The sequence below is a fragment of the Gavialis gangeticus genome, unplaced genomic scaffold, assembly GCF_001723915.1.
Source record: "Gavialis gangeticus isolate Ggan-Ray unplaced genomic scaffold, GavGan_comp1, whole genome shotgun sequence".
NCBI classification, from domain to species: Eukaryota; Metazoa; Chordata; order Crocodylia; family Gavialidae; genus Gavialis; species Gavialis gangeticus.
Window position 1 is genome coordinate 120,991,394 of NW_017729024.1, and position 20,519 is coordinate 121,011,912.

The 20,519-nt window shown below is 43.7% G+C and overlaps 1 protein-coding gene across 1 annotated transcript in view; it reads left to right on the top strand.

Moving 5' to 3' along the window:
• The window catches only part of GLIS3 (GLIS family zinc finger 3), a 441,718-nt gene that overhangs the window by 93,962 nt on the left and 327,237 nt on the right, over nucleotides 1-20,519 (top strand). The window contains exons 3-4 of the mRNA XM_019517632.1: nucleotides 12,115-12,322; nucleotides 16,051-17,182. Coding sequence (XP_019373177.1) covers nucleotides 12,115-12,322; nucleotides 16,051-17,182 — 1,340 coding nt within the window. The remainder of the gene's footprint in view (nucleotides 1-12,114; nucleotides 12,323-16,050; nucleotides 17,183-20,519) is intronic.

Sequence of the window (20,519 nt, forward strand, 5' to 3'; positions counted from 1 at the left end):
ACTATGAAACTATGAAACCCTTAGAAATTTTGATCAGATATAATGAAATGTTGTTTAAATCTATTTAGTTCAAATACAGTCCCTGAGGCCTGCTGAAATGGGGCTGGATTCAGAGCACTGGTCCTACCTGTGAACCAGTTCAAGTTCCCAAATGTTCACAGGCTGGAGACAAGGCATATTCCTTGGCTACCTCCTCCTCCTCTCTAGCCAGGGCTGGCCTGTCCTACACTGCAAAAGGGGCCTCAGCTAAGGGGGTCCCCTGTGTCCAGTTGCTTGCCACCCCTCCTCCCCCCCGCTATCACTACCACCTTCTTCGGTTGCTTGCCAACCACCCTCTGCCACCACTGCCGACTTCTTCAGGGCAGGGGTCCCAAAAACTATTTTCTTGCAGGAGGCCCCAAAAAATTGTGGGCCGGTCCTGTCTCTAGCCTTTTTTTCTAGAATTGGTGTGGACTAACACCCAGTGCTAACATTACTGCCTTCTTTAGAGGTGTCATATGTTTTGACTACTTCCTTCTCTATTCCTTAAGGTAGCTACTTTTTGTCTCCTTCAGATCTGGATAGACAGGGGGTAGTGACTCTTACTGCGTCTCCTGAATCTAGAAAATGGCAAGCAGAGGTGACGGGGATGAAGACACCAGCTCCCTAGAATTCAGCAGTGATAAGGTTGGAGGCTTTAAGCAGGGGGGCCTGACTACAGTTGTTTGATAGCTCTAAGGAGTGAGGTTGTGAGATCTTCCCTAGCTAAAACCCAGCTGTTCATGTGGGCCATGAGGAAGTGATCTAGCTGGAGTCACTGTAAAGGCAAAGCCTCTTGCTTGGATAACCCATTGAAACAGAACCCTGCGGGGTGTATTTTTAGCTTTAGTGAAGATGTATATCTTAGAGCAACTATAGTGCCCATAACAGACTGCACTGCAGGGTGGGAAGGAATGGAAAACAGTTCAAGGGGAACTTGTTGACTTGATATCCAGACAATTAAAAATTTAGTTTAAGTAGTTTCAGGTATTACCCTTACTCCTGAGACCTCCTAATGATTTTTTTTTGCTATACTACAGTATTTTGGGGTATTTGTATAGACATTTTTTGTATTTTGTATATGTTGCTATACATTTATTTATAGGTCATTTATTATTAAAGATACAGAAACAAAACTAGTTTCATTGTCTGATGATATGATATAGACTAAGCTCTATAAGTAGCAGAAGCTAAGATAGGAGGTTAAAGGTAGAAGATGAAACAGTTAGCTGTTGTTACAACCATCATTTCTAACTAGAAGAAAATGTGTGTAAATAGATATTTTCCATCTCATCTCTTCCCTCTGTTCCCCTTCATAATGGCATGAAAAGGAGATGACTAAAAAAGTGTTATCTAAATTTAAATTTGCCATTATATGGCAGATAGAATTTCCTGTACTCTGTGCATATTGACTGTATTCTTAGGAAGATTCCCGTGGAATATTATTGTATGTCAGAGATGAGGGAGGCTTAGCTATTAACCAAATACTGAGGGCAAAGAGGGAAAATAGCCAGGCTCAGGAATGAGGAAATGGATGGATTAAAACATTTCCATAAAGTATTTTTCTGTTTATCCTTGTTAGCTATTAATGTTAATAATTGATGAAAAGCAGTTTTGATTTATGCATAGTATGTCAGTTTGGAATAAATTGTACACTATTCTTATGCAATTTTGTACTTCACTGGGACATCACCTGTTTTAAACCTGCAAAAGTGGGAGTATCTATACGTTCATTAATGCACCATAGTTACTGAGCATTAAGTTTAGTACATGGATAACCAAGTACTAAATTAATGTGCAGTAGCGCTGGGATTTTAGTGACGCGTACTATGCAGTAGCCTGATACTGCTTTGCAGTAGTGTATTAATATGTTTTTTGCCCAGCACACTACTACACAGTGTTATTAAGCTACTGCACAGTTAGCATCTCATGTAGATATGCCCAGTGAGAAGAGAAATTGATCCTCTGTTTTTTTAAGATATCAGTCATTGTTTCATAAATGTGTTGTTTTTTTTTAGAATATAGGATCTAATCTAAAACCTATTGACATCAGTGAAAAAGCTGTCATTTATTTTAATTGGATTTGGATCAGACTCTAAAAGAATACAATTCTGATTCTGCAGTTCTCTGAACCTTGCAGAGGCATTCGCAGTTTTGTAAAAGGGAAAATAAAATGCTATCGTTCTGCTTTGGTAGCATCTTCTACCCACTTCATAATTGCTTCACAGGTACAAGAGAGAGTAAATAGCTAGCTAATAACAGCAGATTCTTATATGATAAAAAATTTCCTTGGATGGTAGAGATTGCTTCCTCAACTCCATCTTTATTCTTCCCAGACAACTAAAAGTGTAACAAAAAGCTGCCACTCCCTTCCAAATTCTGAGGTAGAGGAATGCAGATGGAAAAAGTTTCCTATTGCCAATGACTTACAGTTTATTTCTTGTTTGGTCTTATCACTAAAATTAACCTTCTTTTTTCTATTTTGTTGAGTTTTTTCTCTTCTCCCTTTCAGAAATCTTTTGGATATATTTGGGGCACTTTCTGTAGTTAAATGCACAATCGACATACATGTAGAGCCTGCAAGATTGGATCTTTTACTCGTGTGAAAATTGTAATGTACTTGGGCTTGTGTTCCTGTGTTAATAGTTCCTTTTTGCACTGATCACATTTCTGACTTTTTGGGTGTGTAAGTTCAGGTGAGCTCATGTCTAATCATGTATAAACAACAATCTAATTGTATGGTTTCAAATTTTCATTTGAACAAGCTGAGCAAAATGTGGCCTTCCTGTCAATGGAAACCTGACAAGCTTACAGTTTTTGGTTTCTTAGATTCTCTCTTTTTGGATTTAAGAAAATGGATGTTTTTTTTGTTTGACATTTTTTGGGAGTGTGCTAGGTGTGTGTGCCACTATGCTATCACACAAGAAAAAAAATCAGTTAGCATTTGTCAAATTTCTGAGTTACAGCTGTTCTTTTTAAAATTATGAACAAGTTTGCTGAACTAGATTCTTCTTCTTTACAAATCATTTAAGCAATTTTTCTGCTGTTATATGCAGAGTCTGAATTGGCTTCTATTACTGTAGCATGCTTTCCCTTTGTTGTGAAACCCCAACACTACAAAAAACTCTTTGGATTCTCTGAAGATGGAGGCACCCTTTCAACTTGATAAGTCTTTCCTTTCCTTTCCTTGAGGGGAAAGGAAGGTACGTATGAGTTCAGACTATGTAACTTTTCCACCTATAACTATGATTCTCCTGCCTGGTTTCCAGTTAGGTCCCAGAAAATACATGGTGGGAGCATCTACACATTTATTGATGTGCCGTAGATACTGCACATTTAGTTTAGTACTTGCTTAATAAAGTACTAACTAAATACGTAGTAACTAGAGTTACTGCACAGTAGCGGCGGCACACTGTTACTTTGTGATGCTTACTGCACATTAGCCTAATAACACTGCACAGTACGCTGTTAGCATGGTTTTTAACCTCCGTGCTACTGCACAGTGTTATTAGGCTAATGCACAGTAAGTGTCTTGGGTAGACACGCCTGGAAATGCTTATTAAATAGTACACTTTTGCATAGTAATAAATTGTAAATGTTTAGGCAGGAAAAAAAATCTTCCCCCTTTTATTTGGACATGCTTGAACCTCTCTAGGAGACCTCAGTAACACCAGAAGGCAAGTGCACAGCTGTTTTTTTGGTACCATATGTGTCATTGAGCAGCCCTATAAAGAATTGCATTTGAGGACTCTGAACCCAACACCTAACTTAGAACTTAAGTTGAGTTATTAAGGGCTGCCTGCACTCTTTTTCCTTTGAAGTCCAGTTAGTGCAGTACTCTTTACTGTGTGTAAATTGTAGGCTTTATTATGATGAGTCTCATTAAATAAGTGTTGTATTTCAACTATGGGTGCTGTATTTGATGGTAATGAAACAACTACTGTATAAAGTCTGTATATTAGTTTAACTTTATACAGCAAAAGCAACCAATTTCCAGGGAGCAAAATCTGAGAAACAGTTCTGGATGAGCCACAGACCTCCAGAACCAGAAGTAGTTTACATTACTTCCACTTCTGGTTATTGTGGCTTCCTGTAGTGCAGACCTGTGAACAGGCTAATCAGTTTTGCTGAGATGTTGATACATGTCGGCATGTTCATGGAGTACGGAGTGTCAGAATTAAGCTGGGTGCAGCACTATAAGAACATGGTCGGCATTTGTACACGCCACAAGATTTCGCATTTACGCCACCACAACTGAATTTGTTTTGCACGATTGGGACCTGCCACTTTAAAAGTCTTTTCATCACATTAAACTAAAGCTGCTCGGACATGTTTTAGTTGGCATTGCTGCTGCTTACATTGCCATATCTATGGATTTGTGTCATGCAAACACAAAAGCACTCAAAGATGTGTAATGACCCTCTTTCTCCACCAGATAGTGCTGTGGATTTTTTCTAGTCCACCCCTTTGTCCCCCAGATGGTGCTTTGAACTGGTGCAAGGTTGCAGCTCCATCCCAGGGCAGGGGGGTGCTACAAACCTTCCCTCTTCCCTCCAGCCTGCGCTGGGGCCAGACGCACACTGCTGCCTGCATGAGATAAGAGTCACCACACTCCAGCCTGGTTAGGATGGGGACAGCAGGGGCCCCTCCAGCAGGACTGGGGGAGCATGGGGCTGTGGGGTGGGAATGAGGGGCACTGGCAGACCTGGGGGATGGGAGCTGTGGGCTCCTAGTGCTACATCCCATTGGGTTTTATAAATTTCCTTCCCCAGTTCATTTTCAACATGGCCGCTGCTAGGTAGAACTACAGTTCCCAGAATACCTAGTGGTGGCCATGTTGAAAATGGACCCAGGTCAGTGGTGAGGGCCCCTGGCAGAGCTGGGGGGCAGGAACTGTGGGTTGGGAGTGAGAGGCACTGGCAGAGCTGGGAGGCAGGGGCTGGGGGGCAGGAGTGAAGGGCACCAGCAGGGCTATGGGGCAGGGGGCTGTGGGTTGGGAATAAGGGGCACCAGCAGAGCTGGGGAGCTGCGGATCAGGATTGTGTGTGTGTTCCTAGAAATATCTCCAGTCTCTGGGTGGGATGGGATGCGGGGGGTGGGGAAGAAAATCTCTCAGCCTCTCTTGAGATGGAGCTTGGCTTGAGAAAGGTGATAATTGCCCTCTTTGGAATGTCTGAAGCAACTGTGATCACCTGAAACCTGAGACTGCCCCTGCCTTTGTTCAAGCAAATTTGCATCAATATAGCCTCACAAGAGAGCTGAGAGACTTTTTATCATTTAAGAACTGCCTGACCAGAGGAGTTTTCCATCCACTGACTCTGTGAAATCCTATGAAATATGAACTTTCAAAAGGAGAACTTTTAAAACTTTTTCTCCAATGCCTGATGATGGGTGTTTGTGCCCAAAAACTTGAAATTAAAAAAAAGTGTTGCAAAAATCTTGTTGGTCTAATAAAAGATATCACCCCTACCATGATCCCTGATAGCTTTTAGCATGGCTTTTGTTCTCCTGGATTACTGTCTTCTGTCACATAGTACACATGGAGAAGTTACCCTGCCTCCCTGCTAGGATTAAAAAAATAAAAGCAACATTACCACTAGGGGCATCAAAACAGTGGTTATACTCAACTAGTTTTATTTTCTTTTGAAACATATGACAAGCTGCTTTGCTTTAAAAAGAGCTCCATCTCTTTTGTTCTCTCCCCTGTGTCACAAGGGGAGTGAGTTTGCTGGGGCTTAGCCCAGGTCAGGGCACCTGAGGCCCACACACCTTTCCCCTCGGTGAGGGTCAAGGTGGGACCCCCCTCTCCTCCCTGCTGTCCCCAAACCTGAGCCAGGAGAATCAGGGGAAGCCTTGTTTCTGCCTTGGATACTGCACGGACCCCACGTGGGTGATGACGGGGGGCAGTGGGATGCAGCTCTGGGACTGAACCCTGCCCGCGGCTTTCAGGTTGGAGAAGATGGATGATCCCCCCACCCATCCGCCACACACATGGAAATGGGCTGTCATTAATCTCGGGGGAGTCTCGAAGTGGCAGGGGCCTGTGGGAACAAAGGGCCCTATCGGGGCCTGCAGAGTGATTGCTCCCCGTGCCAGGCTGGAGAGGCGCACAAAAGCCCATTCAGGAGGTGCAGCCATTGTGGGCCGACAATTAGCTTCTGCATGATGGATGGAGGGGAATTATCAGCAGGGCTGAGACAGGCTGTGTGAGGGGGAAGGATGCAGAGGCCAGGAGAGGCCAGATCCTTCAACTTCATCCTGTGCCTGCAGTATACGTGGGTTGAAGGGGTTGCCATCCCCGAGGCTCCCCTGAGCTGTGTCAAGGGGGTGGCAGCCCACACCTGGGTGCATCCACTGCGGTGATGCCCTGAGGGCAGCTTTGCCCCCACCCCACTGACCTCAGCACCCTGGTGGGTGCTAGGTGTATGCAAGAGGCTTGCTGGGAGCCCCTGGGAACCAGGCACCCTGTTCCTCCTTGTCACTCCTCCCTGCTCCACTCCAGAAGTCAGTGTTGACATGTAAGGAGTGCATGGGGGTGCACTTGCACCCCCTGAGAGCTCTGGTGCACCCCCTGACAGGCTGCGCTCCCTGCTGAGGCAACAGGCAGGGGGGGCAAGTGGGAGCATCAGTGCCCCCCGTGTGAGCGCCAGCCAGGGAATGGTAGCGTCAGATGAAGCACCACAGGCACTTACAGGAGTGCCGTGGCCACTTCCGGGGGGACCCCCCTGTGATCAGAGAGATTGGCCACAGGGGGACTCCCCCAGTCACTGACTGGTTGCTGGGGGGGCATGCGCCCTCCCTGACTAAGGTGGCACTAGTCACCCATGCCAGAGGTGGCTGTATCGCTGCAGATTCAGGGCCTCCCCCACCCTGTTAGCCATGCCATGGACCCCCTTCCCCCCAGCCGGTGTGTACTTCCTCCCATGTTGCAGGGGGTAGTACCTGGGTCTGTTTTCAACATGGCTACCACTAGGTGTTCTGGGAACTGTAGTTCTACCTAGCAGTGGCCATGTTGAAAATGAATGGGAGGGAAGAAATTTAAAAAACCTGCCTGGATGCAGTACAGGGGGCCCACAGCCCCCTGCCCCCCAGCTCTGCTGGTGCCCCTCACTCCTGACCTGCAGCCCCCCAGCTCTGCCAGTGCCCCTCACTCCCGCTGCCCTCAGAGGCAACTCCCACCCCTCCAGCCCTGCAGCAGCCCCAGGCTCTGCCCCCGCCCTGCCTGACCTAACCAGATGTCAGGGATTTTGCTTTATTTTGGCTGGTGGGAGCAGGGGCAGGGCAATCCAAGGTAGATTGGTATTTGGCTTCCCCTGCTGGAATTTTCAGGGAATTACACATGGGACTTACTTTGCTTAAAAGCCCATGATGTGTAAACACAAACATGATACACCAAAATAACCTGTGTTAAAATTTTTAAGGCAAGGTAAATTAATGAGTGTCAATCCCGTGGCGTGTACAAATGCCTGGTGATACTACTTCTGGTTCAGGAGGTAATCTTCCTTTGCACTCCCTCAGCAGCATCTTGCTTCACTACTTGGCATTACTATTGGCACTAGATAGCATAGCTCTGGGACCATATTTTTCTAATTTGGGACAAGCAGTCCTATTTCACAGAGTCCTCATGGACACTGGGATACATCACTAACATTTGAGACTGCCCCAGAAAACTAGAACACTTGGTCATTTTATACACCGCACATTAGGATCCTCGAAGCTCGAATGACTTCTACATATGTAAGATCACTCTTTTTACATATATAGAAGAGTATTACTCTTTAGTATTATTATTACTAAAATAAAGAGAAAGGAAAGTGTTTGTCAAAGAAGCAAAGAGATGGGAAACGGATACAGATAAATCTTATTTGCTCTTTTTTTTAAAACATCTACAACTTCATTTGTAGTTTATAAAATGACTTGCCTTGTTTCCTTTTACTAATATTTAGAGGAATCCTATTTGACTTGGAAGAGAATGAAAGACATGGCTTTTTTTTTAAGCCTGCCTGTGCTACAAGAGCCTTAAAATGCTTCTTTTGTGAAATTCAAAACCCTTTGAGCACCCTCTAATAAGAAATGTCCATCAGAGTTACATAACAGAACTCAAAAGTAGAGTGAAGGTACAAGATTTCCTGTGAGGGACTTCTCACCCTCTTCATCATTATGTTGTCCTTGCTTGTGGAGGATTTGGAACAAGGAACAGGAAACAGAGATCTGAAAAAGCTAAGGGTATGTACAGGCATTACATGTAGATCAACCTAACTAGGGTTAGGTCAATGTAAATGTCCAGTTGTGCAGGCATTCAAGAGGTTTATATTGGCCAGAAATGGTGTGCCCGATCTAAGTTAGTGCACCTCAGGAGGTGCGCATGCTGCTCCTAGTACTGGCAAACTGCTGTACGTGCCACTCCTAATTTAGGTCTATGTAGCTTAAGGTAAACCACCTTCTAGACCTGGGGCAGGCAAAATACAGCCTGTGGGCCACATCCAGCCTGCCAGGCCATTCTATCTAGCCTGCGGGGCCCCTAAAACATTTAGAAAATTAATTATTATTTGCCTCTCCTGCCAAAGATGACAAGGCACCAATGGCAGTAGGACCCAGGGGGAGCTGGCGGCAGGACCCAGCAGCTGCAACAGCAAGGCCTGCCCAGCCCCACCTCCCCAGCTGGAAGCCTCTGTTAGTAGAGGCTTTTGGCCTGGGATCCTGGGGCTGTTCCCTGGCTCCTTCCACCAAAGAGGGAATTTCAGCTAAGAACACGGGGGTGGGAGGGCAGGAGGTAGGGGAGAACTGTGGGTGATTGTCTGATCCTCAGGTCCAGGCCAGGCTGGCTTCTGCTGAGTCCTGCAGTCTGGCAATGGAGCCAGGAACCATGTGATACCAGAGTGGCTGGCTGGCCGGTGGGGAGGGTGGGGAGAAGCGGCAGTGGCAGGCGAGAAAGTGGGAAAATGGTGGCAGCAGGTGGGGGGGGTGAGTGGCAGTGGGCGGGTGGGAGCACAGGTCATGTGCTGGTGTCCTGGGCCAGGGCTGGCAGGGGCTCAGGGTGGGGTAGCAGGAGTGCGGGGCCTGGGTTGGCAGGGGCTCTTTGAAGCCAGACTGAGCTGCATCAGCAGGAAGAGTGGGGAGCTGGCCTGGCTCCATAGAGTCCCTGCCAACTTGAGCCCCACATCCCTACTTCCCCTCCTGGGCCTCTGCCAGCCCTGGCCCTGGGGCACCGTTGTGGGCCCCATGCTCCCCCCCCAGGTGTTGCGTGCTCTTGCCTGCCCGCCCACTCACTGCTACTTGCCCTGCCTGCCTGCTGTTGCCAGTTCCTTGTTTTCCTGCCTGCCGCTGCCTTTTCTCCCCACCTCGCTGTCCTCCTGCTAGCTGGCCAGGTGCTTCAGCACTATGTGGTTCCTGGCTGCATCACTGGACCACAGGACTCAGCAGGAGCTGGTTGGCCCCCTGCGATTCTTGGCTGTCTCAGTGTGGCGCTGGCTGGGGTAGGCCAGCTCCTGCTGCATCCTGCAGTCTTGGCCATGCAGCTAGGAACTATGTGGTGCTGAAGCTGTGGGTGGGGAGCATGTGGGGGATGGGGAAGTGACTGCCACGGTGGGGGCTGTGAGCAATGAGGCAGGGAGGGAGGGAGTGTGTGTGTGTGTTTGTAGGGTGAGTCCCACATGCATATGCCACCATACACATATACCCACACCCCCTCCACACTACCATACACACACATCCCAGCCACCCTCCGCCTCCACACATTTACAGCCCCTCACAAACCCTATACCTACCTGCACACCACATATCCACACACACTCACATATTCCCTCACCCCACATACACACCCATAATCCCACACCTATCCAACCCCATACCCCCCACCCCCTACCTATCCACAGCCTCTCACAAACCTATAGCCAACCACCCATACCCCCACATCCTTCCACAATAGTCAAGAGTAAGACTTCATTTTAAGCTGTTATACAATCTTCTCTATGTACACTACAGAAATTACAGAGGTGGGCAGATGAGAATAGAATGGAATTCAACATAGACAAGTGCAAGGTGCTGCATCTAGGGAGAAGGAACCTGCAACATACCTATAGGCTGTGGAACACCCTTCTCAACAACACAGTGGCTGAAAGGGATCTTGGAGTCATTGTTGACTCCAGGATGAACATGAGCCATGAATGCGTGGAAGCGGTCAGTAAGGCTAACCGCACCTTGTCATGCATCAACAGATGCATCACAAGCAGGTCTAGGGAGGTGATCCTTCCCCTCTACGTGGCGCTGATTAGGCCGCAGTTGGAGTACTGTGTCTAGTTCTGGGCACTGCAGTTGAAGAGGGATGTGGCTAACCTCGAGAGGGTACAGAGGAGGGCCACTCACATGGTCGGGGGCAGCAGGCCAGGCCCTATGAAGATAGACTAAAGGGCCTGAATCTATTCAGCCTCACAAGAGAAGACTGAGAGGGGATCTGGTGGCCGTCTATAAACTCACCAGGAGGGACCAGAGGAAAATAGGTGAGGCTCTGTTCCCCTGGGCACCACCTGGGATAACAAGGAATAATGGCCACAAATTGATTGAGAGCAGGTTCAGTCTTGATATCAGGAGGCATTACTTTATGGTTAGGGCTGCCAGGCTCTGGAATGGGCTCCCAAAAGAGGTGGTGCTCTTCCCTACCTTGGGGGTCTTCGAGAGGAGGTTGGATAGATATCTGGCTGGGGTATTATGATCCTAGCACTCATTCCTGCCCAGGTTAGGGGGTTGGACTTGATGATCTGTTCAGGTCCCTTCCAACCCTAGAAACTATGAAACTATGCAACATGTAAATCAGGACAAAAATATTTTTTGAAATCAAATTAATGAATGTTGTAGATGTTTGATTTTTAGAATATAATTTGGTATTTTTCTGGTTCTGAGATGGCAAACCCCTTTGCTGAAAGGAGTGCTTCCGGGGGCAAGGGGAGGGACTTCTGGTGGCAAAAGTCAGGGGTTAGGGGGCGGGACTTCCAGCCCTGACTAGGGGGTGGGGTACCTGCCAAGGGACGGCCCTCAATAGCCATGTAGCCCTCAATAGCTTGCCAAAACTCGGTAAGGGCCCTCCAGCTGAAATAATTGCCCACCCCTGTTCTAGACCGAGACTAGGTGCAACAAATGCTTGTTTGCAGCCTAGGTAATCATTTCTAACTACCCTGTCAATTAAATTGCTTGTTTGATATCATGTGCCTTTCATAAGCATGACATATACTTAAATGCATTAATCTTTTCTTGTATTAATAAAAGCAATCGCTTAAACCTTCATCCTTTAGTTTGAGATTGTTACCATTAGGATATAGAATACCTTGAGTGTTTTGTAGATGTATTTGCCAAAACCCATAATAATCATGCCATGTTACTCTATAATAGCCCATTATTTTGAAGCAAGGCAGCACTGATTAAGAGTTGAACCACCTATGTGTGGTAGGAAGGAAGTCCAGGAGGCTTGTCCCTGAGAGAAATTCTGATGAACTCAGCTAGAATTCCTTCTAGAGCTCTATGGCAATGCAAGGTGCAGTATTTACTCTGCCCCATATTGTAAAACATGCAACATGTGCTCCCCTTTAAAAGATATTGCCTTGTCCTTATCTAAGTAGAAACTCACAATGGAGTGGCCTCCCAGTAATTGGGTGTAGTACGTTTGATTCCTAGCTTGATTCTGGTTATAGCATGGTCATGTGAATAAACTTCTAGAGAGCTCTGAGTTTATCTACAGGGATGGATTAAAACACACCTTAGTTATGACACTGCTATACATAATGAATGTAGTGATGGTGATTCTTCAGTAGCTTACTCTGTTCCCCCGGCTATTCCAACAGTAGTTTTCCCAATACCTAACCTAGATATTCTTCTCATTTAAGACCATTAGTCTGTATTTGATTAGCATGCAGAACTGATTCCTCTTCAGAGTATTTATTTACATGGAAGTTATAGGGCTCCCAACCATTTTTCCTCCAACCTGGGCAGCTCCAATAATTTTTCCTCAATGGGTACCATAAAGATGGATGCAATATAATGTGAATGCTCTATTTTTTCTTGTGGAAAGGGACATGAATATTAATGTACCTCATTTATTTTTAGGAAGCCTTGGCTATGGGCCTCGGTGCAAGTCCATTGGAAAAGGCAGCTGCAACAATTTAGTAGTCACCAGCAGCCCTATGACAGTTCAACGACTGGGACCTATATCGCCTCCTACAAACCAGGTCCCAACAGGCTGCAACCACATCAGTCCTAGCTTACAGAGGGCAATGAATGCTTCCAGCTTGAATATACCTCCTTCTGATACAAGGTCCTGAGTTACATTTCTTCTCTTCTGTATTACAGATAAAAATGTTTAATTTTTCTGTCATATAGGTCATTACCATGCAGCTTTTTCAGAAAAGTGTAATGGAGCAAATTACACTCTCTTATAATAAGAAAAATCCAAAGGAACTGTATATATAGCAATCCTGCTCTTGGTGTAGATCATTGTAACTAACAGTGAAACTTGGTCCAAATTTTTCCATGCTTTGTAGTTCTTCTACTGGATATTGTGCTCACAACTCACAAAAATTATATTTATCCAGTTTAAAAAGTTATAGTGCAAGAAGTGATTTATGGGATAGAAATTTAAAAAAAAATCCCCACAATTTTTTGGAACAAGGGTTCTCTATATTTTATGTTTGGTATGATGCTGTAATGTTCCCAAGTCTAGTAAACAACACTGATGTCAAGCTCATGATACACTATCTCCATGGATATATAAATTCCAGTATGGTTATTGAGGTTATAAATGTAAGTATTAGAGGATCATAGACATTATAGAAAAAGAAGACCTGCTATTTATACCACCCCATTACTAATACAGTATACCCCTGTCATGTTAGTGGTATATGCAGTTGATAAAATGTTCATAGCACCTGGGTCACTTAGGAGCCTACTTAGATGCTTTTGAAAATATGACTTAGAGTCTTAAGTGACTTCGGCACTTTTGAAAATTTTAAAATACAGCATATAACTGTTGTATGTAGTGCTATAGTGTAAATATTCTTATTTACAATATACAGCTGTTTTTCATGTATCTTCTTTTGCATCAGACCTCACTGCAAGCCCAGGAATAATCTCGAAATGGTTAAAAACAATATTACCATCTGACTAGGCTAGATTAGACTATTTTTTCTATTATAAGATACTTTGTGAAGAGAGGATTTCCATCATTTCACCTCTGAAGATTGCCTTTCTTAAGAACCTTTTGTGCTTTTTGATTTGCCAAATTAATTCTTTATCCAGTACATGTCCTTACAAGCTATTAAGAGCTTTTAGTTTGGATAGATCATGATCTTGTTGTCCCCTATGTCACGTGCTCCCCTGCCGAACAGTGGGCGCGTCTACACGAGCATTAATGCACTTTTGCTAATACACATTAAATTTAGTACCTCCAATGTGAGGTACTAAATTAATGTACATTAGGCTGCCCTAATGTGAAGTAGCACAACACACACACTTTTTAGGTGATGCTTAATGCATAGTAGCCTATTTTACTGTGCATTAGTATAATGCCATAGTTTTTTATGTGCCACTTCAGTGGACAGTAAAATAGTCCACTGTGCATTAAAGTGCAGGCGGAGATGCACCCAGTATCTCCTTCACTGTACCACACTTGGACTCCCATGAAGCACTGTGGAAGCTCAATCTGACACAACTTAATATGAAACTGACTCAAAACAAAATGTTTCATTTCAGTTTTCCCAATGGAAAGAAAAACCAGCAAAATGTATATTTTGTTCCAGAAAATCTATGTTTTTTGAGAAACCCCGTATTATATGGGGAAGAAGAACCTCTACCATAGGCACTACACTGAACACCTTTGTGCCGTCTTTTCAATCAATCAGTGATAAAATTCCCATTTACTTCAGTGAGAGAGCAGGTCAGAAGCTAAAAAAATGCAGAGTACTCTGAGGTCAAAGAAAGAATGCTGAACTTCAATGATGATATGCAAGAAAAAGAAAACAGTTTTCACTGTTGTTTCATGTCCATTTCTAAAGTTTTAACCTACAGTTTAGGTTACAGCACAGCTGCATTTACATAGAGAGAATAAGGGTAATTCTTTGCATAAACAGAAGCAGCTGGTAAGTAAATCCAAAAGGTTCTGATCCAAATCTTCTGTTGACATAAAAGGAAGCAAAAGAATCTGTGGATTAACATCAGCTGGGAATCTAACTATTTGTTATATATGTATTTTGGATCTCTAAACTCTGCACTAGATATATATATTCAAAACACTAACTGGCAGCTTTGGGGTAGATTTTTCAAAGAACTCAGCATTTGAGTGTGGAATTTTTTTCAAAAGCTTGTCCTTATTTAAATGCTTAAATGAGAGCTGAATTCTTATGAAAATCTGACTTTAATTGTGGATACTTGACATTCTGGCCCAGAGTTCCTTTTTTTTTTAAATGGAACTTCATTTAAATTGAATCAGTATGTGTTCTTCCTTTTCACTTAAAAAATCAGTATCTTTCTCAGTGGGACTGAAACTGAGGCATAGATGGCAATGGTGCCTGGCTTTTATAAAAAAAAGTGTGTTAAAAGGATGGGCAGTTTTTGTCTTATAGAGGAAAATATCCATTCCAAATTAGTCAAACCAACTTCCCTCCCAGTTTTATTTTCCACAAATTAGCATATACAAATCAAATGTTATTACTCTGTTCTTGCTTATACCACAGACAGGGGAGCTGCAAATGACTAGTGCATGGAGCAGAGAGAACAGGGAGGAAATTGTAGTTCCCTAAGCCTCACTTCCACTCCTGGAATACTTCAAGAGTGGTACCCAACACATAAGACTTTGTTGTTATGAAACAATATAGAATTTAACAATCTGAAATTAGTGTTAACTGATATATTTCCCCTGTCAATTGACTGTTAACCACTGTAAAATGTTGTCATATTAAGTAATAGAAGCCACCCAAGCTGTGCCTCCAAGACTCTGGAGAATAAGTACTACAATAAAAACAAGCACATGGAGGACTTTTCAGCTTGAAACTGAACAGTAATGTACAAGCTAGTGTCAGAATCCACCTATTTTTTCTTGCCTGCTTGGCCTTGCCTTGTATTTCATGCACTCTCCTAGGTTTAATAATCAGATAAAAAGTTCTACAAATCTTGGGGGATGAAAAATCGTAGTACCAAACAGAATCTTGTCAAGAACAGTCAACATACAACTGCATCATTTATGGAAATTTGGTAAACATCTTATTCATTGTGAGTATCACATGAACCATTATTCCTATCCCTGCTCCCACTCATTTCAGTGATAGAATTCTTCATTTAACTGGAATTAGGATATTGTTCTATGCTACTGGCATTGCCCAAGCTAGCGAGAATTTTGGTTTATTAGCACAAGCTGAAGTCTCTACAATGGTGTCATGGTGACTGCAGAGTAGACATAGCTGGTAACTTGTTTTATTTGAAATTATAAATAATACTATTATTATTAATCATCCTGCACATACGATAATCTATTATTTTTTCTTAGCCTTTTTTTTTTTCTTGTGGATCAACCTCTGGTTTTCTTCTCTACCTCTACTGTCAAAAGGTAGATAGGCAGTACACCTAACACAAAGTAATATTGGCTTGATAAGAAGTGGAAACATAAAGCATTGTACTTAATGTCTTTTCCTGCTCCTCTCAAAGTCAATGATAAAGTTCCCATTGATTTCAGCTGTGCAAAGCCAGGGACATTTGGATCAATTTTCATCCCAAATCTTGAAATGCTTTACAGATTTCCAGTTCCTTTTTCAGGGCCATTGGGTTTCTAGCTGTCTTGTTTATGTATGCAATCCCAGGATGTGCCTATGGATGGAGTAATTTAGGATGCAAATCTTTGAACGCATACAATTAAAGACCATTTTTTAAAAATTTGGTCCAAAAACATTATGAGCTTAACCCAGGAAGACAAAAGAACAAATATAAGTTAGTGCATTGAACTTCTAAGATCTCTTTCTAAAACCACTATCATTGTTTTTCCTGCCTTTATTCCAGGTCTCTCATGTCACGTGAGTCTTTAGCCTCCACAACTTTAAGCCTGTCAGAAAGTCAGTCAACTCCAAGTGTGAAACAAGAATGGTCTCATGGGTACAGGATTCTTCCTTCTCTTCCTTCCAACCAAGGCTCCCAAAATGGCAGTGAGTTAGGGGACATACTGAGTTTGCCACCTGGAACATCTATGTCGAGCAACAGTGTATCAAACTCATTGCCATCTTACTTGTTTGGTATGGAAAATAACCATTCCCCTTACCCTAGTCCTCGCCATTCCTCAACAAGGTCTCATTCAGCTCGCTCCAAAAAAAGAGCCCTCTCTCTGTCCCCTCTATCTGATGGCATTGGGATTGACTTCAACACAATCATCCGTACATCCCCAACCTCTCTGGTTGCCTACATAAATGGTTCAAGGACATCACCAGCAAACATCTCCCCTCAGCCTGAGGTCTATGGGCATTTTTTGGGAGTAAGAGGAAGCTGTATCCCCCAGTCTTGCTCTATTCCAAACACTCAAAAAGGTCTTTTCATGGCTAATGGCAATGTCAACCTCCCAGCTTACAGTGAAAATGGAACTGTGGAATACCAGCGGATGCAGCAATTGGAGCAAAGTAGCTTGCAAGCAGCCATCATGAACAACATGGTGGTTCAACAAGGGATGCCTCTGGTAGACAATCAGCCAATGAACATACTAAAAAGTGAACGTGTGGATGATTTTTCAGGCAGCGCAATTAATTTGCCTCCTCCTCCACCTTTGCCACAACCTCCTCCTCCCCCACAAGGTCCACCACCCCCTTACCATGCACATCAGCACCATAATCAACAAGACCTCTTAAGTCATTCTCATCAACTTTCTTTGCCTCCTTCTGGCCAGGGCCCTCTATTAGACGAGGATGGTGAACTAGATGATTTTAATGGTAAACACTGCTGCCGTTGGATAGATTGCAGTGCTCTTTATGAGCAGCAAGAGGAACTTGTGCGGCACATAGAAAAGATTCATATAGACCAGAGAAAGGGAGAGGACTTCACGTGTTTCTGGGCAGGATGTCCTCGAAGATACAAGCCATTTAATGCCCGTTACAAACTGCTGATTCACATGCGAGTTCACTCAGGAGAGAAGCCAAACAAATGCACGGTGAGTCTAAAAGTTATAGCTGATATTTGGTAGAAGTGTAACTTACTGCTTATGAAGGTGCAGATAAAGTTTAATGCTGCATTAATTGCTTGTTTATAGATTTTTCTTTTAAATGAATGAATGTCAGCTCCATCTTGTCACCTACAAAATGAGGAAGATGCATTCTTTAATATATATACCACATCAAATTTGACTACAGAAACTTTTTTTCAGTTTATCATAATATTTTTTTAATCTCTCACATGAGAGAATTTAACAAAGCCAAATATAGATACCGTGAGAGTGAACTGGAATGGTTGGTACTTGAAAAAAGTACTGTAGAATATGTATTTATTTGTACTGATATAGTCTTGCTAATTCAAAGAGTTAGCCAGTTTTTGGAGTCTTGTGTTTCCATTAGGAGGAGAAATTGATGGGAGTCATTTTTTTTCTATGATGCAGTCCTGTTTTTTTATAAAGAAAGTAAATAAAATCCTGTTTCCTTGTACGCATTAGGACTCAGACAGGAAACCATTTCTTTGTTTATAATTCTAAGCCTCTTTTAGATAGTGTTCACCCCCAAAATCTTTCTCTCCTAAGATTTTTCTCAGGGCTACTCTCAAGTTTCTCTGACTCTAGGTTTGTTTTTCCTTCTTTGTGTGTTACTGGCGTGTTTCTGCTCCTCTTTTCTCTCACATAGATATGAAGTTGCAACAAAATCTATCCCTCACCTGTATGTCATTTCAGTCCCCACTGAAACCCCTAAGATGACATATTTCAAAGGGTGGGGTGAAGGGGAGGTTATATTGTCCTTATAGATGGCATGTATTTTGAATAGTGGTTCTTATTTCTGTTTTCATTAAACAAAGGTAGATTCACTTATTCCCTCATCTAGCCTGAACTGAAGGAAGCTATTCCACCCACCAGCTCTAACACGGTCTCTCCCAGTGTCCTGTGTAACATCTCACAACAAAAGGATATTTATTTTCTAAGAACAACTGCTGGTTGGTATTCATTTGGGAGTGACTTGTTGGATTGTATCTATATGATGCAAGCTATAAGTCAGTCCAAAGAAGCTATTTTCTGTCTGTTTTCCAGTAAATGTTTTCATGAAAAACTAAACATTTGTGTGTATAAGTAAAGGAAAATTCCTTTAAATTTTGTGGTTGTAAATGCCTAGTTGTGCTGGCAGAGCAGATATTTTGCAGTTGTGTTTAAAGTGGTCCATTGAAAATCAAACTCTGAGGGTAGGTACAGACATTCAGGGAGGTTAGGGGGAGCTTAGACTGTGTTAAAAATGGCCACCCAATCTAATTTAGTTCGCTCATGAACAGATCTTACACTTCGATCCCTAGTTAAGTCAATCTAAGTGTGAACTGTACAGCAGTTCCAGGACGGTTAGATCAGTCAAAAAATAGCCGACCTGAGTTAATTTAACCGTAATTCAAAGGTGTGCTAAGTTAGACTGGGTACAGATAGACCAGTCTAACTGAACTTCTGTATACATTCTGAATGCAGCCCTGGAGCTGGGAAAGCCCTGCTGCTGGCCTCAGCCCTGGGACTGCACTTTTCTTAGACCCCCTGGCACTGGATTATTTTTAGCCCCCTGGCCACTCCTCTCTCATTGACCAACTACCCCCGCCAGCCCACCAACCCCTGCAATCCAGTGAGCTGCTCCAGGTGCAGATTTTACTGGTGGTGGCTGGTGCCAGGAGCCAACTGAAGTAAGTCAGGGTAAGGGGAGGGGTGGGCAGGATTGTGGGGGTTGATTTGCTGGGGGGGGAGTTATTTGTCTAGGATGGAAGGAGTCAGGAGGCTAAAAATTAGCCCCTGGTTGGGGGGGAAAAGAGAGAGCTCCACCCAATCCTGCCAATCCCCCTCACAGAACCACCAGCCCTCCCTTGGTCCTGTCAATCCCACCCCCTACAAAGCTGCCAGCCCCAAAAACCCTCCTTCCCCTCTCACCTCAGTCAAACTCCTGGCACTGGTGAATACCAGTAAAGATAGCCCTGGGAGCAGTTTGCAGAATTTGGGGCAGTTTGGCAACATTGGGTAAAAGGGTGGTGGGGAGGGTGTAGGGGAAGAGAGAGAGTTTTATGGGATCAGAGAACTTCTCCAATCCCACTAGGCCCCCTTTAGAAACAGCTAGCCCCCTGATCCCGCTTGTCCCTCTGCCTACCCTGACTTACCTACATCAAGCTCCTGGCACATATCTAATTACTGAGTTAGATTTGGTTGGGGGGAGGGTAGGGGTGCATGTTTAACCCAGTCTAACCTCCTGAACTTCTAGCTGTAATGTCTGTGCAAAGCCTGAGTGTCCACATATGATTATCAAGTCACAGTCATAAGAGAACCATCTCCCTTCCCCCTTTTTATTTGGAGTCCCAAAGTCATCCTTTGCTGCTCTATTTTGGCTATTAATTTTACTATTAAGTCCATTTATTTCTCAAAGGTGTCTTAACAGTTCAAGAGTAGGGGAGGGAGAAGGAGTTATTAGAAATTAAAAGAATATTCCTCAAGAAGGGGGAGGAAGATTCATAGTAAGAGGGCAAAAAACAGAGACATGTAGAAGGAAGAGGAGATGTACAAGGCATAATGTTGGGGGAAAGGGGCAGAGAAGAACATGGTAGAAGGAATACTGAGGGAGTTTTGGAGAGCAGGAAAAGGGATCTGTTGAGTCTATGTAGAAATGCCTCCTTCTGTAGCAACTTTTCTGCACTAAACTTGTTCCAGGACAGATTCCTCCAGCTACTTTGTAATGGGCAGAAGCCCTCTCAGAAAACTAAAGTTTTTCTTGGTTGTTAAGGCAGTAGCAATCATCAGCCAGAGGGGAATATGTAGAATCAGTATCTTGCATGATGTGGAAAGTTTTCCAGCTGTGCTCCTGATTGTTCTGTGTGCTACAGAAAGTATTTTTCATAAGACTTAACACAATATGACGCATTCCAAGAGTATTTGCTTACTTAAGATACAGTGACATAGATTTTCAGTCACTAGTAGTGCCTGGGATGAGCAGAAAGTTCCTGCATTCACCTTGCCCTAGAACAGATGACAGTTATAGAGAAGTTCTTTCCTCTGCTTTCAGAATTATTAGTAAGGCACAGTTGTACTTCAGTAAGGCAGAGAAGTAGTTTGGGTTGAAATCTGATTCCCATGACATGAGCATAAACTGGAGCAATGTAGACCAGTCTTTTGAAAGGCTCTGCACCCTCCCTGAATGCCATGCCAGTCCTTTTCCTCTGCCCGATCTGCTCTTGTGCCTTTTGTTTTTCACTCTGTGATCCTTTGCTTAATCTTCTTCCTGCAATGCCTTTTGCTTCCTGCTCTGTCTGCTTCATACCCTACCTGCTCCTGGGCT